This window comes from Amblyomma mixtum, chromosome 8 (genome assembly GCF_055824585.1).
Source record: "Amblyomma mixtum isolate Tamu chromosome 8, ASM5582458v1, whole genome shotgun sequence".
In the NCBI taxonomy this organism is placed as follows: domain Eukaryota; kingdom Metazoa; phylum Arthropoda; class Arachnida; order Ixodida; family Ixodidae; genus Amblyomma; species Amblyomma mixtum.
Window position 1 is genome coordinate 7,969,499 of NC_143019.1, and position 18,576 is coordinate 7,988,074.

Sequence of the window (18,576 nt, forward strand, 5' to 3'; positions counted from 1 at the left end):
TTTCTTCGCAAGAAATTCGAGGTTGAAAAGGCACGGACATCTCGTATTCGTTTTTAATGCGTTGTTTTTTTTTTGTTATAATGACAGCCAACGCGTTTAAGCGAAAATGTGGAGAGGGTTGTGGTGCACTATAGTGCTGTTGCCGCTTTCAGTCCAGGGTCAGTGCGTGCGTATAGCTGGCGACTGTTCGGCCCCTTAGGCACACAGCCACCCTCGTCTACATTAGCTCAACGCTTTAACGCCCAGCAAGCTCGAATCCCTGAACCCAAAAGAGACAGCTTAAACTCAAACCATGTTATCGGATGATACGATCGGACCAAGGTATCTCATTATGTTAGAAAATCCGTTAGTCGTAACTTGAATTTTCTGTGCGATGAAGTCGAAGTTCTCGCTCACCTCTCCTGTCCTGCCGCCGAAGCGCATGGCTGTATCTCCCAAAGGACGTCTGGTGCGTGCTCTAATCACGAACTGAAACCTGTAAGCTAATCTACGTTTAACAAATATATGTCATCAAGATACAGAATACCCGAAAGCTTGAAAGCTGTCGTGCTTTTCTTCCTTCTTTTAACGGCGGAAAGACATCGTTTGGAATCTGGAATCCACTAGCAAGGAGAGGAGAGTATATGGACAAGTAGCCGGAAACACTGTGGCCTACAAATGCTTACCTAACCACAGTCGTTCTTCGATGACGCTTCCCTGCTTGGAACGGTGGATTCAAAGTTCGCAATGAGGCAGGTTGAGTTCGAATATCCGATGAGTGCAGCAACAGATTAATCGGGGAATCAGACCGGGTTCAGCGAACGGCAACTTCTTCTTCTTCTTCTACACCTCTTTATAATGGCACATACCCACGTGGGGGGATTGGCCAAGGTATAGTGGTATAAATAAGGAAATTTCCATAGGATTACGACAAAATATCGGACCCAACGTGAATTTTGAAAAATGTATTCATGAAAAACGACAGAAGAATATATGCAGTGAAATAACAAAGAACATTTTGGCGAGAATAATAATAATAACAACAAAAAAACAAAAAAAAACTCCAAGACTTTTAAAAAAGTTAGCAAATCAACCTACCAGTTGCAATTATCTAATCATGGACATTCCCACAAATTGAGCCCAAGGCAAATCCTTTGGCGCTCGCTCCGAACGATAACAACACTGGCAGAGATAACGGGAGCCCTAACCTGGAGAGAGGGACCTCCAAGTAAATCTTTCTCTGAAGTGCGTACTTTGGACAGTAAAGAAGGAAATGATCCACAGATTCAACGTCCGCGAATGAGTCACATAGGTTTGTCGGTGACCACCCACATCTGCATAGGTATAAATTTAAACTGGGAATCCTGCACCGCAGTCGCGTCATTGACACCTCACACTGCCTGCTTTTACACGAACGGACGTTCCATTTTTCACTGCTGCCGGCGTGTCGTCAACCCACTGCAAAGAACTGAGATCAACACCAATCGGGGTTAAAAGTTTCTGCGTTAAGGTAAATTGTGGCATTTGATATCGTGGCCAATGATGGTAAAAAAAAGGCTTCTTCTTCTTCTTCTTCACCTCTTTGAACAGTCGCTTTTTTTCTTCTTCTTACTGCTGCGGAGAAATGATGACAGTGATAACAAACTTTTAGCGAAAAAGAAAAGCTCATTTGATAGCTGACTTTATGAGAGATACTATGGGCTTGGTACCGTTATGTTGAGACTTCATGACTCTCTACGGCTTGTTTTATGCATTTAGTTAGTTCGAGCAGAAAAGAGAGGAAACAGTGTTACACGTCCCTGTCACGGATCGTGACCAATAGTAAGTGTGTTGACCCTGTAGTTCCTAGTGATATAAGAACCAGCCCAACCAATTAGTGATGTTGGTTGATTTGTTATCGTCAGTTTGTTCTCTGTAATGAGCCAAACGCGTGTTTAAACGGTCTATTTCTTTCTTGCATCGACAGCAGCTGAGGTAACATTTCTTGTTAATGCGGCCTCGGCGTCGTTGTCGTCATAACACAATAGGTTCAACTGGCCATGATCAATCGGGACAATGAAGTGACAGAACGCAGGACACCTTCACAACGCACCACGCTTATTGGGTCGAATAAAAGATGACTCTCGTGACGTCACAACTCCCCCCTCTTCCTTCTCTGCCCATCTTTCTTCGGGACTTGTTATATAACCCGGATACCCCGACAGTATATCTATAAAAAAGGCACCCCAAGACAGAGTTATTAAACAATCCGACTGGCATTGGAGTTTGAACCACCGAAGCTGTAGGCTAAATCCGCATTACCACGAGGGTAAACCTCGGGTCAATTCCTGACGTTTCCAGATGCAAGAGCAAGAAAGCTTCAAATCATATGCGCAGCAATAGGGTGCTTTTGGCGATGGAAATTCATATTGACTGCAGCATGACCAAGTTGGACATGCATGCACAGAGATGGCTTCCCATCGTAGAAAGATCCCTCATTCTCACCTTGTGGGCCGCAGACAGCGCAGAGTGTGGAGGAATGCACTTCGCGGAGCTCTGCAGCATTGCCATGAATACGGGAGTCTGCGATCGAGGCAATAGGGCGGTTTGGTAGCTCGTAAACAGGGCCTATATGCATCCATTTTATCAGGATCGGCACCACATATCTGATAGTCGGAGCAGCCTTGGCGGCGAAGTGCTCTTATATACAGGGTGATTTTTTTTTAATCTTTACAGATTTGTATTTTAAGAGCTCCGATACGTCGGTGCGGCCTGTCGAGCTGGATTGTGACAGTTCAGCAAGGCTCACATTATTTATATAGATCAGTATTTAGATGAATAATTAAATAAAATTAACTACTGAAGGAGGAGGATAAAACATTTATTGTGACACTGTACTGAATTGGGAGAGGGAGGCGTGGATGGTCGTTGACCTCGGTGGCAGTCCCTTTTCCGGGACGCCAGTGGCCGCCGCCGCTGCCCATGCTCTCTGTACCAGGGCCCGCTGGGCCTCTAGGTCCGAGCTGGACAGGGCCGCCTCCCAGCCCTCCCGAGTTGGCAGACTTATAACTGCTATATGTGTATTGTACTGGCAGGCCCACACCATGTGGTATAGGTCAGCATACTGCCCGCAGAATTTGTACCTGCCCGTGAATGTCGGGTCCACGTGTTTTAGTACGGCGGGATTTAAGAAATACCCGGTTCGGAGCCGTCTAAGGTGACGCTCCTCAGTTCTGTCGAGACCCTTGGCGGGTCCCGGGAGTACCCTCCTGCGGAGGCGTAAACGGTTTGTAATATCCGCGTAAGGGATCAGCGGAACCGGTATGATTGCCGCGGCAGAATACATTTACTGTTGATTTTAGGGGGCAAGGTTATATTGCAGAATTTATGGCCGTCGCCATCCAAGCTGACCCCTGTTTTGAAATTTTCTTTGATGTTCGAAATATCGAACGTCAGAAATATGCAAAGCGTGTTCAGTTCGCTTTCCTGTATTGCGGATTAATGAAAAGGGCGTTTCTCGCTCTTCTTATGCATCAGATACAGGAGAACTAGCTGTATGTTACGATTTGCAAAATTTTGATTGATTTCGACGTCGATATCACGCACAGAGACGCCATGCAATGATTAGATAACGCGGGAAAATTGACTAAACAAGCTTTCAAATGTGTATTTTTGACATTTCAAGGCACATTACTGGCTTAGAAAAATAAAAAAAGAGGACTCACCTTACATGGTGACGGTCATCAATTTCGCAATATCACCTCATGCCCCCTAAAATAAAAAAAAAGTTTTTTAAGCTAACTTGAGTTAACTTGTAGTCATGATATAGATCCATATAACGAACATATTGTAGGTCTGGTTGTACAGCCTAGCTCAACAGACCGCGGTGACATCTCAAAGTTTTTAAAAATAAAAATCTGTAATGGCTAAAAAATCACTCTGTATATGTTTTTAATACCTCACCGGCCCCACCAGATTGAAATGACCAAGAAACGGCATGGGTGAATGTCAAAAATACCAATCGGAACAAGTCGAAGTGGTTATTTACAAGGTGTACAGCCAGTGATGTAGTTTAGCTCTGTCCTCCCAGGGTGCCGCTGGTCAGTGTCACCTCCCACTGCTCCAGCGCTGCGATGGCCGATTTTATGTGGCTGGGTGTAGCTGGGCATGTTCATGTAATGTGTGTGAATATCCCCACACCAGTGACATCATCATCATCAGTCTGACTACATCCACTGCAGGGCAAAGGCCTCTCCCATGTCTCTCTGATTAACCCTGTCCTTTGCCAGATGCGGTACTTATTAATCTCCTCCGCCCACCTAACTTTCTGCCGCCCCCTGCTACGTTTGCCTTCTCTTGGAATCTACTCTAGTACCCTTAAAGACCAGCGGTTATCTTTCATTCGAATCACATGCCCTGCCCAAGCCCATTTCTTCCTCTTGATTTCGACTAGGATGTCATTAACCAGCGTTTGTTCCCTCAGCCACTTTGCCCGTTTCCGGTCACGTATCTGCGTATCGTGTTGGCTGAATGCGGTGCAGGAGGTGCAGATTGGCGAATGTGATTGTTTGGTCGCGTCTCAGGCGGTAAGAGTCTGCCAAGGAAACTTGCTTATGTCGTGGGGGGTAGAAACGCCGATTTAGGATTTAGGCGGAGGGTTTCTAGGCGTGGGTGGAAAATGGTATGGCGCCTTTGTGCGAACGACATCATGCCGCGGCGGCTGTTAAAGATCGGCGCCTGACGCAGGTGGTGCAGGAACCAGAGGAGGCCTCGAGGCGAACGTGGCCCAGACGAAGCGAAATGGGCTGAGGCGCTGAGGCAAGCGCACGTACCGCACGTGAGGAGAGAACGAAGAGGAAGAAGAACCCTATCTCGCCACCAGCCCGGACCTGCCGAAGAGCGAAGCTCCCGCCGTCAAGCCAGAAGCAGTCAAGATGCGTGGCCGTGGCTCCCTGTCCAGCCCCACGATGGACGGCGACTCTTCGGACTCGGGCGAGGAGTACGTCCCGCAGCAGTCGTCTCGGCACCGGCACCGGCGGCGTTCGCGACACGCCTCCGCCTCGACCCGCGGCAGCGGTGGCTTCCCGTCGCCGAATCGTTCCAGCGTCTCCACATCCACGACATCGGTGACGTCGGTAGGCACGCAGGTGTCCCGGGTGGATCGCGTCGGCTTCCTGGGCCGCTCGGACGATGACCTCTCCTCAGAACTGGACAGCTCCGAGATGGACGCCGACACCAAGAGGTAAAGCGAGCATATGTTAACGACTACAGTTAACCGTTAGGCGTGCGCAAACGAGTGTCTTGAATGTCGGTTGCAAAAGTGAGTTATAGTATCGCTGGGCGGTTACCAGATAGTAACGCGAACAGCCCAGCTAGATGGCTTGTGGTGGTGGTGGAAAACATTTATATACACATGCACTACTGGAGGTATTGCATGAGCTGACCCAGAGGGGGCCAGCCCTTACAAGTACTAGGTGGAGGTCCCTAGTTCGGGACCCCAGTGGCGTCGGCCGCCGCCCGGGCTCGCGCGACCAAGGCCCGTTGGGCCTGCAGGTCAGAGCAGCCGAGCAGGGTCGCCTCCCAGTCCTCCCAGGTTTGGTTGGGGTGAGGGGGGATAGCAGGGTTGGAGGGGCAGGCCCACACCATGTGGTAAATGTCCGAAGACTTCTCCGCACAGTGCGGACAGCTGCCCGAGAAAGAAGGGTCGAAGTGTTTGAGAGCTGCCGGGCACAGCAAAGTATTGGTATACAGGCGAAGCAAAAGCCGCTCCTCCGCCTTTGAGAGACCTTTACACGGGCGGGGATAAAGACCATGGCCAGATTGATAATGTAAAACAATGTCTTTAAAGGAGTAAGCGGGAGTGAATTCGAGTTCCTGATCGTCGGGGTCGGAGGGGAATGTCCGGTGAGAGAGCGCGCGGGCGGCGGCGTCAGCTGCCTCATTTCCCTCAAGGCCCATGTGAGCAGGAGCCCAAACGATACGCCGGTGCGCGGGGTCCCCGGTGTAGACGCCGTTTTGGAGAATGCGGTAGGCTAGATATGGTACCCAGCCCTGCTCGACGTTCCGACATGCCCCTCGCGAGTCGGAAATAATTGTTTTTGAATTGGAATCAGATGCAGCCAACGCAATGGCGACCTCCTCCGCGTGTGTTATGTCACGGGCTCGGAAAGTAAGGCCGTTCACTGTTTTGGATTGGTGGACGACTGCGGCCGTGTACCATCGCCCGTGGTGGGGGCCGGAGGCATCCACGTAGAATACGCCGGGTTTCGATCCATAGTGGCGGGCCAGGGCTTCCGCCCGCGCCAGGCGCCGGCCATTATGGTCTTCACGGTTCATGTTCGCGGGAAGAGGGCGCACGTGGAGGGCGCATCTCCACTGGGATGGAATACGTACGCGCTCTTCCATAAGAGTGGTGTGTTGGATGTGCAGTCGGGCAAGCAGGCGGCGACCCGACGATGTCTTTGAGAGACGTGTGTATTGGTTGGTCAAGTGGGCTTCCCGGAGCTCCCGAAATGTGTTCACCATGCCCAGCCCCAGGAGGCGCTTGTTGGAGGTGTTCACGGGGAGGCCCAGAGCTCGCTTAATAATTTTGCGGAGGATGACTTCGAGTGAATCCTCGTCTTGCTTCCGCAGGTGGAGGTATGGAGTCGAATATAGAATTCGACTGGTTACAAATGCATGCGCCAGCCGCAAGGCGTCCTTACATCGTAGCCCCCCGCGCTTGTTAGAAACCCGGCGGACCAAGCGGCCCACCTGGTCCCCCACCTGACGGAGTTTGGCCAATGTTGTTTGTGACCGTCTGTTTTGATGTATGAAGAGCCCCAGTACCCGGACTTCGATATTTTCAGGAATTGGACCTGTCTCAGGAGACAATGAAATTTTGGCTGTGCACTTTGGTGAGGGGCGTATGTGCACAAATTCAGACTTTTGGGTGGAGCATTGGAGGCCGCAGCGGCGAGCATAACGGTCCACTATGGTCGCCGCCTCCTGCAGGTTGGCCTCAATGTCTCCAAGGGAACCCTGTGTAGCCCACAGGGTTATGTCATCGGCGTACAGCGCATGCTGCACACCGGCGACAGCGCCCAGCTGGGCCGGTAGGCGCATCATAGCCAAATTGAACAACAGGGGAGACAGCACCGCGCCCTGGGGTGTACCCCTGGTTCCTAAATGAAAAGGGCCATGTTCTTTATCCTGGACTCGAATGTAAGATTGTCTGTCGGTTAAAAATTGCCGAATGTATTGAAAGGCGTTTTTGCCGCAGTTAGTTTGAGAGAGGTGGGTGAGAATGATCTCGTGGGTAACGTTGTCGAATGCACCCTTCAAATCCAAGGCGAGTACGACCTTGTCATTGTGAGGGCATTCGACGGGGTCGAGGACATCCCTATTTAGTTGTGGCAGGACATCCTGTGCAGATCTTTGTGGGCGAAACCCGAACATGGTGTCTGCGAAAAGGTGTTTGGATTCCATGAACTCGGACAACCTGTCACGTACCATCGTCTCCATGAGTTTGCCCACACAGGAAGTCAGAGAGATGGGGCGGAGGTTGTCCGTGTTGATGGCCTTGCCAGCTTTAGGAATGAAGGTGACTAGGGCGGTCTTCCACTCGATGGGGAGTGGCACTTCCCCAAGCCAGATTGAGTTAATGTAATTCAATAAAGACAGGTATGCCAGGTCGGGGAGGTTGGCTAACAATTTGACTGTAATTTTGTCCCGACCCGGAGCGGTGCCGCGTTTCATTTTTGCCAGGGCCGCCCTCAGGTCGTGGAGCTGGAACGGTTGATCCAGCTCAACGTTCTCAGAACCTGCATAAGAGTACGCCGGCCCGCGGGGGTCCTGTGTGGTGCACAAGTACTGGTCCCGGAGCTTGTGCGCCAATTGAGTTGTGTTGCCCTGAAAGCTGTGTATTGCTCTTTGGAGGTGTTTTTGAGTTTCCATGCGTGTTTGCGTTGGGTCAATTAGGGCGCGAAAGAGCCGCCACGTGTTCCGGCTGGACATTTGCCGCGCGGCCGTATTGCATCGGGCCACCCAGTTGGAGTCGGCGAGTTGGGCCGCATACTCAGCCGCTCGTTGAGTGAGCTCGGCGATGCGAACTTTAAGTTTTCGGTTGTGCTTTTGCCGGCGCCACCGACGGACGAGGCAATGCCGGGCCTCCCAGAGGTGGAGCAGGTGGTTGTCCACATCCGAGACCGCCTCTGAGAGTTCAATTTGAGTTTCGGAGAAGCGAAGGCAAGAGACCAAATGTTGTGACCAAGACTGGTAGCCTTGCTCATGTATGGGTGTGGTAGTGTTATAATTTTGCCTGAACTTGGTCCAATCTGGGAGTCGGGCTTGCGTTGTTGGTCGTGCGAAAGGATGGGTCCTAATCATTGTGTTCAGGAGGCAGTGGTCGCTGCCGAGGGTTTCCTCGGTGTTGACCCAGTCTGCATACTGAATGTTGCGGGTGAAGGTCAAGTCCGGACATGTATTCCTAGTCACGGAGTTGCCTATACGAGTTGGATGGAGGGGGTCAGTGTGAAGAGTGAGGCCCAGCGTTGACGCAAGCTCCGCCAACTTGCGTCCCCGCTTCTCTTCACTACAGTAACCCCACATCCGAGCGGGAGCGTTGAAATCGCCCACAATCAGGAGGGGGTCCCGACCCGCAACTCTCAGCGCGCGGCTAAAGAGGTCCGCGAATGATACATTCGGCAATTTCGGATTGCAGTATACATTGAGTATGTGTAGCGGTGCATCCTGCTTGCGCAGTGGGAGGAGGGTCACCATTACATAGGAGTATTCAAGTTGTATGTCTAAGTCGACCTGGTTGGCTGTATAATTTCTATGGACTAACAGACAAGACGAGGGGTCCTGCTGGAACGTCGTATAATTTGTTAGTGCGGCGCCTTTCCCTGGCTCTTGGAGGGCAACCACGGCTGGCAAATGCTCAAAGGTTGAAAGGAAAAGTCGGAGGTCGGCCCGCTTGGAACGGAACCGGAGCCCCCGACAGTTCCACTGAGTAATCGTAATGGGGGAAGCCGATTTGGAAAGGGGGGAGCGCCTACACCGGGGGTGTCCCGCCGTGCTCAGATTTAGATGGCTTGTGATCGCGAAGAAATTAAGGCATATTTGAGCTGACTCATAACATTGCAGCGGTGGTCCAGCGGTTAGCGCATCCGCCTCGTATTAAGGAGGTGCTGGCTTAGTATGTCGGAGCGGCATAAATTTTGTAGCGTGAGCTACATTGGCCACAGTCTCGTCGTTTCGCGTGCCCCCTCCGTTGACCATACTGCGTATGCTCAAGGAGCGAGTGACGTCACTGCGAACAGTCGCCGCGCGCGCTCGCAGCTGCCACTGCTGCCACCGGTGCAGAGCCACGTGACGTCACTGTTTACGCTACGTATATCCTGGCATAGCAGAGCTAAGACACTGCCAACTTTTTTACCGTTGGGCACACTAAGTTAGATTTTACTGAGAGTGCTGAGCTCTTAGCTAGAAATGCATTTTCACCGGTGGGCCTTGGGTTCGGCTGAGCTGGCGACGCTCCGCAGGACGTCCCCGTCGGGCCGTGATATTTCGGTGGCAATCACCGGAGCTCATCAGCATCGTCTTCCCCCAGTGATCTCGAAGGAATGGAGACATATTAGAATTGATATATCAGAGTGGATTCTCGTACCAATTGGTCGCGGAGGCCCCGAAGCACCCGCCTCGTATTCTAGGGGCTGTGGAAGATGCTGGATGCCTGTGGACTACCCCAGCGTGTGCAGCCTGAGTGTGGCTGCCCGGTGGGGCACACACGCCTCCTGGGCGCCCTATGGCGGGATTCCGCTCACCGTCGATACCACATTTTTGAGCAACGAGGTATTGAGAGATAACGCTTGTGTATACGAACTTTCGAAGGTCTGCTGGTGGACAGTGTCTGCTCCTAAGCGTGGTAACTGTGGTGGGAATAAACTCGTAGGTGTTCATCATTCAAGAGTACAATATAGCGGAACACTCGCGCCATTATAATATCAAGTTACGCCCACTGGTACCAGAAAAGCTCCCCCATAAATCAATCAGCCTTTTCCCGAGCCAGCCCCGGCCGAACAAGTTTTTAAAATTTCTTTATCTTCTCACCGTCAACTCTGGTTCCCTTTCTTTGAATCCGTGGTGTTACCAAAACAGACCATGTCTATTTCTTGTGTAATTACGCCAGGATGCGATTGCCTCTTGCTTCTTTTCTGCTACACTTCTGTGTTTTATAGCGCAGCTATCAAGGGCAAGTTTTCTGGTTCTGCGGCAGCGGCGCTGGCGTAATAGACCTCGTTTAGTGGATCAGCAAGCAGGGACGTCGTGTATGACATCACTGCAACGCGTAGTGCTGAGTGGTCCAAACACAGTGACGTCACTAGTTGTTTAGACTATGGAGCCTACGGAGAGCTACGTGAACAGGGCTTTTTAGAGGTTAGAGTCGTGTAGGAAGTGGCGATTAAACCCTGCAGCACTTTTCTTCCCTTTTATTACTGTTGCGTTCGAAGCAGATTTTAGCCCTTCATAAGTAGATTATTTAAAGGGCTACTTACAATTGTTACTGAGAAGTTTGCCTCCTACAGAAGTGGTCATTTCCTACAACGAAGTACTCATTTTCGATTCCTGCAATCTATCAAAAGGAGAGGAGGCAGTCAGGCAAAAGCAGCTATCTTAAAACACGTGTTGTATTCGCTTTAGTTATCCGAGACGATTCTTTTCAATACAATCCACATTTCGGCGAACAGCAGTTGCACAGTGCAGTGTGCTTAGCCTCCCTTACGAAGTGAAAGGCACGGGCATGGCCTGTTAAGCTGAATATTCTTATCAGCGTCCGAAATCCGCGGCCGCAGGCTCCGCGAGCCGTCGTTCAGCATGGTGCCCGAGATGAGCGGCTGCCTGCTCCAGCTGGCCGTGGACGTGTGCCGCAAGCTGCGCGAGGGCGGCGACACGCGCAACGTGCTCCTCTCCCCGTTCATGGTGGCCAGCTCGCTGGTGATGCTGCTGCACGGCTGCGAGTCCCGCAGCGCCGCCGCCGAAGCCCTGGGCCGCGCACTGCACGTGCACTGGGCCCCGCTGCGCATGGCCCGCGCCTTCGACCGCCACGCGCATGCGCTGTTCGCGCCCTTCCGAAGACCCAAGCTGCGCGTGCACCGCTTCTCATACACCTGCTTCATGGCGCTCTTCTACGACCACAGCGTCCAGCTCACCACCTCATACCTCCAGCTGCAGGTACTGCATCATGCGAGGCCACGTGTTGTCCCGTAGTGCAGATTGTGCGCAAAGACATGCATACGGTTGCAGTCCGGTACCCTCGAATATTTATACCATAGCGCCTGCCTCCTTTAAGGTTTCTCAAATGAAGGTAGCGCACTTTAGTGCTTTGGACTGCAAACTACGAGCACCCAAGAAGACGCTTCCGGTTGTCCTTGCGCTTCAACCGAGTGGCAATCTAAGAGGTTAAAGGACCCTTAGCTTGACTGCATTGAAAGAAAAACCAGCACTCACTTTTTGATCGGCAAACAGAATACTGAAATAACCATTATGCTTCCTCACTTCTCATTTGAGGGTTTCAGATATTAGCACTGTGAGGGACCGAGGGTACTCTCACGTACGGCTCTGGCGGGCTCTTGGAGCAGCCCTGCTTGCGCAAAGCCGCCTAGAGGTTTCTGCGCATGCCCCGTGGGAGCTATGCGGCACGCTCAAACTTCCGCCACCGCCCCGCAGGACCGGCTGTCGTACATGCTGGACCGGCGCGACTTCGCGCACAGCGCCGAGCAGTGCCGCCTGTCGATGGATGCCATGGCACGGGCGGTCTCCTCCTTCTCGTTCAAGGCCGGCCAGGAGATCTTCCCTCCCGGCTCGGTGGACGAGAGGAGCCTGCTGGTGCTGCTGTCCTCCATCCGGCTGGAAGGCACGTGGCGCCACTCCTTCCAGCCGGCCTGGGGAGACTTCCACGAGACGCCCGAGGCCGCCATCACCATACGCATGATGCGCCAGAAGGGCTCCTTCCGCATGTTCCGCTGCTCGGAACTGGAGGTTGGCGCTGCCCCACTTCTCTTCGACTGCCCGCCTGCATGCCTGCCGCTATAGTATTTATTTTACTGGGTACGAATATATCAGCTTGGATCATCTGAGGCAGAAAAAGTTCAAAGATCTGCAACTATGGTCGACGGAACCCGTATAGTGGCTCTAAAACGTAATAAGTCGCCTTTCCGAGGAAGCAGAGCAGAGGCCCCTTTCACGTCAGCGTGCTGTGTTGTTTAAAGGTGTACTAAAGAGGATTCTGAGCGCGTCTCTTTACCACGGGAAATCCATCTACACGCTCCGAGCATTCCTAGAAACATTCCTGGAGTAATTTGCAAAAGGGAGTATGGCTGCGCTTGGGTGGATGTCAGTGAGTAATCACTCCCTTTTACAAATCTACTCCACCTTGGGGGATTCCCCTAAACATCTGACCAGCACTGTTCCCACTTCGAGTTATTGATCAATTCGCTCTCGCCCGACCATAAGCTTGCCGTCCCGGTCAGCTCAGTTGGTAGAGCGACTGCTCCGGTCAAGCGGTCGTGCCGGGTTCGAACCCCGGACCAGGACGAATTTTTCTTTAACTGCGAAGTTTCTGAGAAAGCTGTATAGCTTTCCTTTGTAGCCGTATGGCTGCGCTTGGGTGGATGTCAATGAGTAATTTATCCCTTTTATTGAATTATTGTCCTGTGTGGCCTATTTCCCTTAAAAATCGAATTAAACGCCGCGGCTCCTGCCTTTTTTTGAACTCGCCTTCGACAGTAGTAGTCAACCAACGCGTGGAGTGCCTTTAAGCTAGTCGCGTGGCGGCTTCGCTTTTTTTCTTTTTGGGTTTCTGTGAAGTCGCAGAGAACATAGCCGCAAACTAGGCCCAGGAAACTCTGCTTTACGTATCACTCCGCCGACGGCAGAATGGCAAGCCGCCATGCGACTGGCTGAAAGACACTCCTCGCGTTGGTTGATTCCGCCTATATACTTGGAAGGTGAGCTAACAAAGAAATAGGCGGGAGCCGGGACGTTTCATTCGATTCAATAGTGAAATCGGCCGCACAGGACCACAATTCGATGTTTCTAAGAATGCATGGACGGGTAGATCGAGCTCCTGCAGTAAAAAGAAGAGCTCAGAATCCTCTTTTAGCGCACCTTTGAGAAGAGGTTCGCATCGCTGAGAGTTGAAAGGCTGCGACTACCGTATCTTTATGCCGCCCCGCCAGCCCTGCACGACAGGTGCTAGAAACGCTGGTTTATTCCACGCGTGCCGACGCTCAGGTGACGGCGCTGGAGCTGCCGTACGAGAACCGCGACGTGTCGCTGGTGATCCTGCTGCCCGTGCGCGTGGACGGGCTGGCGTCGCTGGAGAAGCGCGCCACGGCGGCGCGGCTGCTGCACTGCGTGGCCATGCTGGAGGAACGCCAGGGGGTCACCGTGTGCATGCCGAGGCTCAGGCTACGCCGCGTCACCGATCTCTCACCCGTCCTGCGTGCCCTGGGGCTCGGAGTTCTCTTCACCGACGAGGCCCGGTTCAGGTGCGCCTTGATGCCTTCCTGGACTAAGCCTACACTAAACCTCTACGTGAGGAGCCAGATGGAGCGAAAGAGAAAGCGCCACGTCCACCGACCTTCATGTGCTCGCAATCCGTAAGAAACGAAACGACATTCAATGCCCCCCTCCCCATGAGTAAACAGTGCACATTACAGAAAGCCCACACTTCCCGGCCAAAGAGGGTAACATTCTAACTGGTCAGCAGGGATATGTGGTTGTTTCGGGTCATGATTTATTACTACATCGGTGACTGCATCTCTGTTGTTTCCTTTGGGCAGTCCCAATATAGTGACTTCGCTACCCAATTCATCCGAGTTTAGAAATGTGTGGGTGGGCAGATCTTCAAAATGGATGCTCACAATCAGCTAGGACTCGTGACGACTAGATTCCTTCCCAGGAATATTAATGGCATTTTTTTTGTGCCTGCTGTACATGATAACGATGGTGATGGTTGTTGATGCAACCAGGTTGTCGAATGCCGCACTCCTAAATCATTTCCAGCTGTGAGAAGTGCATCAGTCACTAATGATTCACGACAGTTCCATGTAAATTCGTATTATACTGATACCGTCACAGGCGAATTTCTTCCGGGTAAAGTGCATCAGCGTCGTTTGTCGTTACTCAGATATAGCATCTCCATCTCCCTGATATCGAGATTATTATCCAGGTGGAGACAGATTAGGAGCCCTTGATGGTTGGTTTATGGGGTTTAACGTCCCAAAGCGACTAAGGCTATGAGAGACGCCGTAGTGGAGGGCTCCGGAAATTTCGACCACCTGGGGTTCTTTAACGTGCACTGACATTGCACAGTACACGGGCCTCGAATTTCTCCTCCAAAGAAATTCAGCCGCCGCGGCCGGGATCGAACCCGCGTCTTTCGGGTCAGCAGCCGAGCACCATAGCCACTGAGCCACTTGAGGATGTTGCTTGTTCCTTCATGTGATTCGCATGGTCACGTTCTGTGCAGGACTTGAAATGGTGAATTTTCATGAAATTGAAGAGATGGGGCTTGTTGGGCCAGTGGTTGCATGGTATTTGTTGTGAATATACTCCTTTCCCCCTTTATTGTTCTGTGAACTATGGTGAAGGGAGAGCTGGGGAGAAGTTCTTCGTAATAACTCTTCCGCTCTCTCATTCACCCCAGAGGACAATGAACGGTCCAAAAGTTCTGAACTGTTGGGCATGTTGAAATACAATATGGTCACACGTTAATATTGCACGGGAAGGGAAACAGTATTTCTTAAACGATGTCCCAGCTGAAGTTGAGAGAAGCAAAGTGGCTTGGGCAAGGCTTGACATGCTAGAACCTGCCGTCTCAGAACGATGGATTTTACACAAAGAGAAGAATGTAGGTGCAAACCATGTCGTTACCATGGTGCCGTTCATGTAAGGGAGCAAGCACCTCTGCAGTAAGCTAAAACTAAACATTCGTGGCAGCGGCGGAAAAAGAAAAGTACCTCTATCCCGTTTGCACTAACAAACAACTGATCACATGACTCTCGACAGCACCGATCGGCTCTTGCCTGTTGCAAAACACCGCCGGTATGAATGAGCGTTGTTGGCGTGGTCAGCAGAGGCCCTAGCCAAGTGGTGACGTCAGAATGTCTGCTCAGATGTCGTGGCTGCTGCTGGCACAGGAAGGGTCTCTTGGTCCCCAGAAGCATGGCTTATGATGATGTGTGCGTACACAGGTACCTGAGCAAGGCGGAGGGCGTGCACCTGTCTTCCGTTCGTCACGTGGCCGTGTTGCACATCAACCGCAAGGGGGCCAGTCAGAGCGAAGACGACCGTGCAGCAGCCACTAGGCGGTCCAGCATAGGGGCAGTCTCGGCAGTGGTGTCACCACCAAGCACCACGGCCAGCAGCAGCGTGGAGTCGCCGCTGCCGCTTGACTGGTCCTTCGCTGACATAGAGAGCGGCACCGACGAGCCGTCCTCAGCACAGTTCATGGTCGACCGGCCATTCATGCTACTCGTACTTAAACGCAGGCCCGACATCGTCCTCCTGCTGGGGTCAGTCAAGAAGCTCACCCCACCCAAGCTATGAAAGGGGGAGGCAAATTCATAAAGGGCGGTAACACGCTTTATTCGTTACCCTATGCCATTAAATACAACGCACAATATATTTCAGCCAAACATGCTGCGAGGCTGGTTTGTTTATGATTAGAATGAAAAGAAATTAAATGCACATGATGGGGTGGCTTCTGACTCTCAAATTTCTAAGATCAGGGGTGGCTGAGGAAACAAAAATTTTCAGAAATTTTTTCGATACAAGCATCTCAAGTAGTTCTTTGTGACTTAGAGGGTCGCATGCGGTGTGTGAGTGTCCTGTTTATGGCAACGAAAAACTGAGCACGCCACTTTGCAGTGATAACGTCCCATGGCGTGCACAGAGCACAGCATGCAATTATCCTCGCCATTGTGTATGAAGCACTTTTGCGAAGCCACATTTAGATGCTTTTTTTAAACAGCTAACTTATTGCAGCCTGACTGAAGAGGACAGCAGTGGAAAGGAAATGGATACATTTGGTTTACCGGTCACCTGTTTTGATAAATTATTGGTCGCACAATCCTGCACTGTTCGCAGTGCCTAATTTTCTCTCAAGAGCACACACTTAAGTAAGCAAGCCACACGGTGAGACATATAAGTTGGCCAACCATACACTGCGATGAACCTGGCAATGTCCACTTTATACCAGAGCTGCATTGCGTTCTTGTCTTATAATATACTTTCGGATGCTTTCAACTGCCAAGCACTGTCACTGAAGTCCGTGTTTTGCTTTCGCGGTCATGTACATGTTACTTTGTTTCGGTTTAAATAAAAACTGACATTGATTGATTGATCGAAAGTCTTATAGCACCTATAACTTCATAGTCTAATGAAAGATGACGAGGACAATGACAAGCAATACTAAATAATTAGGGACGGCGACCATTATATAGTACCGTACGGACTATACGCACGAGAGGCGTTAGTGTCAGAGAAGAAACTTGGGTTTCTGCCATGAAGGATGGCCTTCTTAATTCAGATGCCCAACGCTGCCTGTGATATCCCACGCGTGGTGGACCAGCATAAGCTGAGCCGACCAAGGAATGGGACAGCCAGTGTTTATGAGGTTCTGGTGGTGTCACTAATGCCGTTCAAACATTTAGGTCGATGGGCGGTTGAGGGGTGCTCGCGGCATTCACTGGAAGAGAACCCGCATACAGGCTTCGAGCAGAACGGGCCCATGGCACCGACAGTTGCTGCAGGTAGAGGTGGTGCCAGCAAGATGTGTAACATGTTTGGCAATGTAGTTTTGGAATCTTGTACGAACGGTTAACTTTTAGGTGCTTGTCAGGAACAAATACATCGTCGTTTTCTTCTGCTGGCTGTTGCTTTCTTTGCACATAAGGCTGCTGCTACCGAGAAGTTGAGCGCTTCTCCCCCCCCCCTCTTTAAGGTTCACAAGATGCTTAAGTGCTAGCTTTCGAAACGTTCAGGCCCTCAAACTGCATAGTTGCAGCACTGTTGCCGTCGATCACATGAACAGGGTTTATCTGTAAAATACCAGGAGACACTCCATCGGTAGCCAAACAGGCTATGGCTCCATGCCGACATTGTAACGGCAGTGTTACAATGCTGTCAAACCGAATGCCATTCAACTCTATTGCCAAACTTGTACTGCTACATGAAGTTAATACAGCTCTGTTAAGATGACATTGTAGTCAACAGAACACCGCGGAAGCAATCAAATCCCTTCGAAAAAAGATCACAGTCCGCACCACACAATAGCCGTCGCCATCGCTTCGCCCCGTGTGAAGCAGCGCCGTGCGACTGCTTCGGCTCTGTGCCAGTTGACTTCTCTAGATACCTTTGGAGATATGAGAAAACAAACTGCCATAATAAGATGCAGTAGCAGTTTAAAGTCTTCAAAAGCTCAATGGCAAATTTCTGCAAAGAGCAATACTATGGCAAACGTGTGCCATTTAATTAAGAGCATTGCAGCCAACCAGTGCTGCAAGTTTTTCTGGTTGCCCATAAAGAAGCATAAGCTTCATGTACGAGTCACTTAAAATGGTACTAATAATATGCTAAAGTGCAGTTATGTCACATCATGTTTCAAAAGACTGATCACATCCAAAACCACTTATTCTACAGTGTCGTCTAGTCAAAAAGATATATGCGCAAAAGAAGGCCTAGCAACAAGCACAGTAGATAAGGGTTCATTGTGACGATTTGTGCATGATGATCACGCAAAGGAGGCCCGCTCTTTCTGCAAGACATGGCATAGTCCTTAGCATGCCCCCTGTCGATGTGATGATTCTATAAATGCTCCCAACAACCATTTTCAGCAAAAGCTCTCACGAAAGAAGAGATCTTATTGAGAATGACATAATAGCTCATCTCAACTAATCATGCGCAAAGTAGCCATATTTGCATATTGTTGCCAACACTTGCGCACAGAAACCTCGTAGCCCTTTTATTTACAGTTAAAATGCGCCCATAACATTGCTTTACACCATGGGCAGCTTGAATGGTTCAGCTTAGAAGAAAATAGGGTGTTGTAATTACATTAAAACTTTAGTGCTACCTGCTGCTCATTGCAGTTGCAAGGAAGAGACAGTTACAGCACTGTTGGCAAGTTATCTGCCATAAGATACTGTTTTGTAAATAAAAAATGGCTAAGGTTCAACGTGGCTTCAGCCTAGTTATACGAACGAAAGCTCCGTTAAGCATGGTCTCCACTGTTTCAAATCAAATGTCAAGGTCAGGTACCCAATGGTCATAGTCACATGCTCACATGGTCATACTACCATAGCTTGGGCCATACCACCACGCAGTTAAGTTCGGTTTGACCTTGTAAGGCATTGAAGGTCATTGTCGATGTGGTGCCCACTGTCTCAAATCAAATGTCAAGGTCAAAGGTCAGGTATCCATGGTCATAGTCATGCATAGGATCACGTGGCCATACTACCATAGCTTGGGCCATACCACCACGCAGTTAAGTTCGGTTTGACCTTGTGAGGCACTGAAGGTCATTGTTGATGTGGTACCCACTGACCCACTGTTCAAATCAAATCTCAAGGT

General features: G+C 50.7%; 1 protein-coding gene across 2 annotated transcripts in view; it reads left to right on the forward strand.

The window, feature by feature from the left end:
• LOC149331251 (ipis-1-like) overlaps positions 1 to 15,894 on the forward strand; it is a 36,891-nt gene extending 20,997 nt beyond the window's left edge. The window contains exons 2-6 of one of the 2 annotated variants that reach the window (XM_089556423.1): positions 4,705 to 5,200; positions 10,794 to 11,172; positions 11,668 to 11,979; positions 13,234 to 13,490; positions 15,198 to 15,894. In XM_089556423.1, coding sequence (XP_089412549.1) covers positions 4,893 to 5,200; positions 10,794 to 11,172; positions 11,668 to 11,979; positions 13,234 to 13,490; positions 15,198 to 15,552 — 1,611 coding nt within the window. In that variant the 5' untranslated portion in view covers positions 4,705 to 4,892 and the 3' untranslated portion in view covers positions 15,553 to 15,894. Of the gene's footprint in view, positions 1 to 4,682; positions 5,201 to 10,793; positions 11,173 to 11,667; positions 11,980 to 13,233; positions 13,491 to 15,197 lie in introns of those variants that run through there. The other variant, XM_089556424.1, reaches the window with a different exon arrangement.
• Positions 15,895 to 18,576: the final 2,682 nt, after the last annotated feature.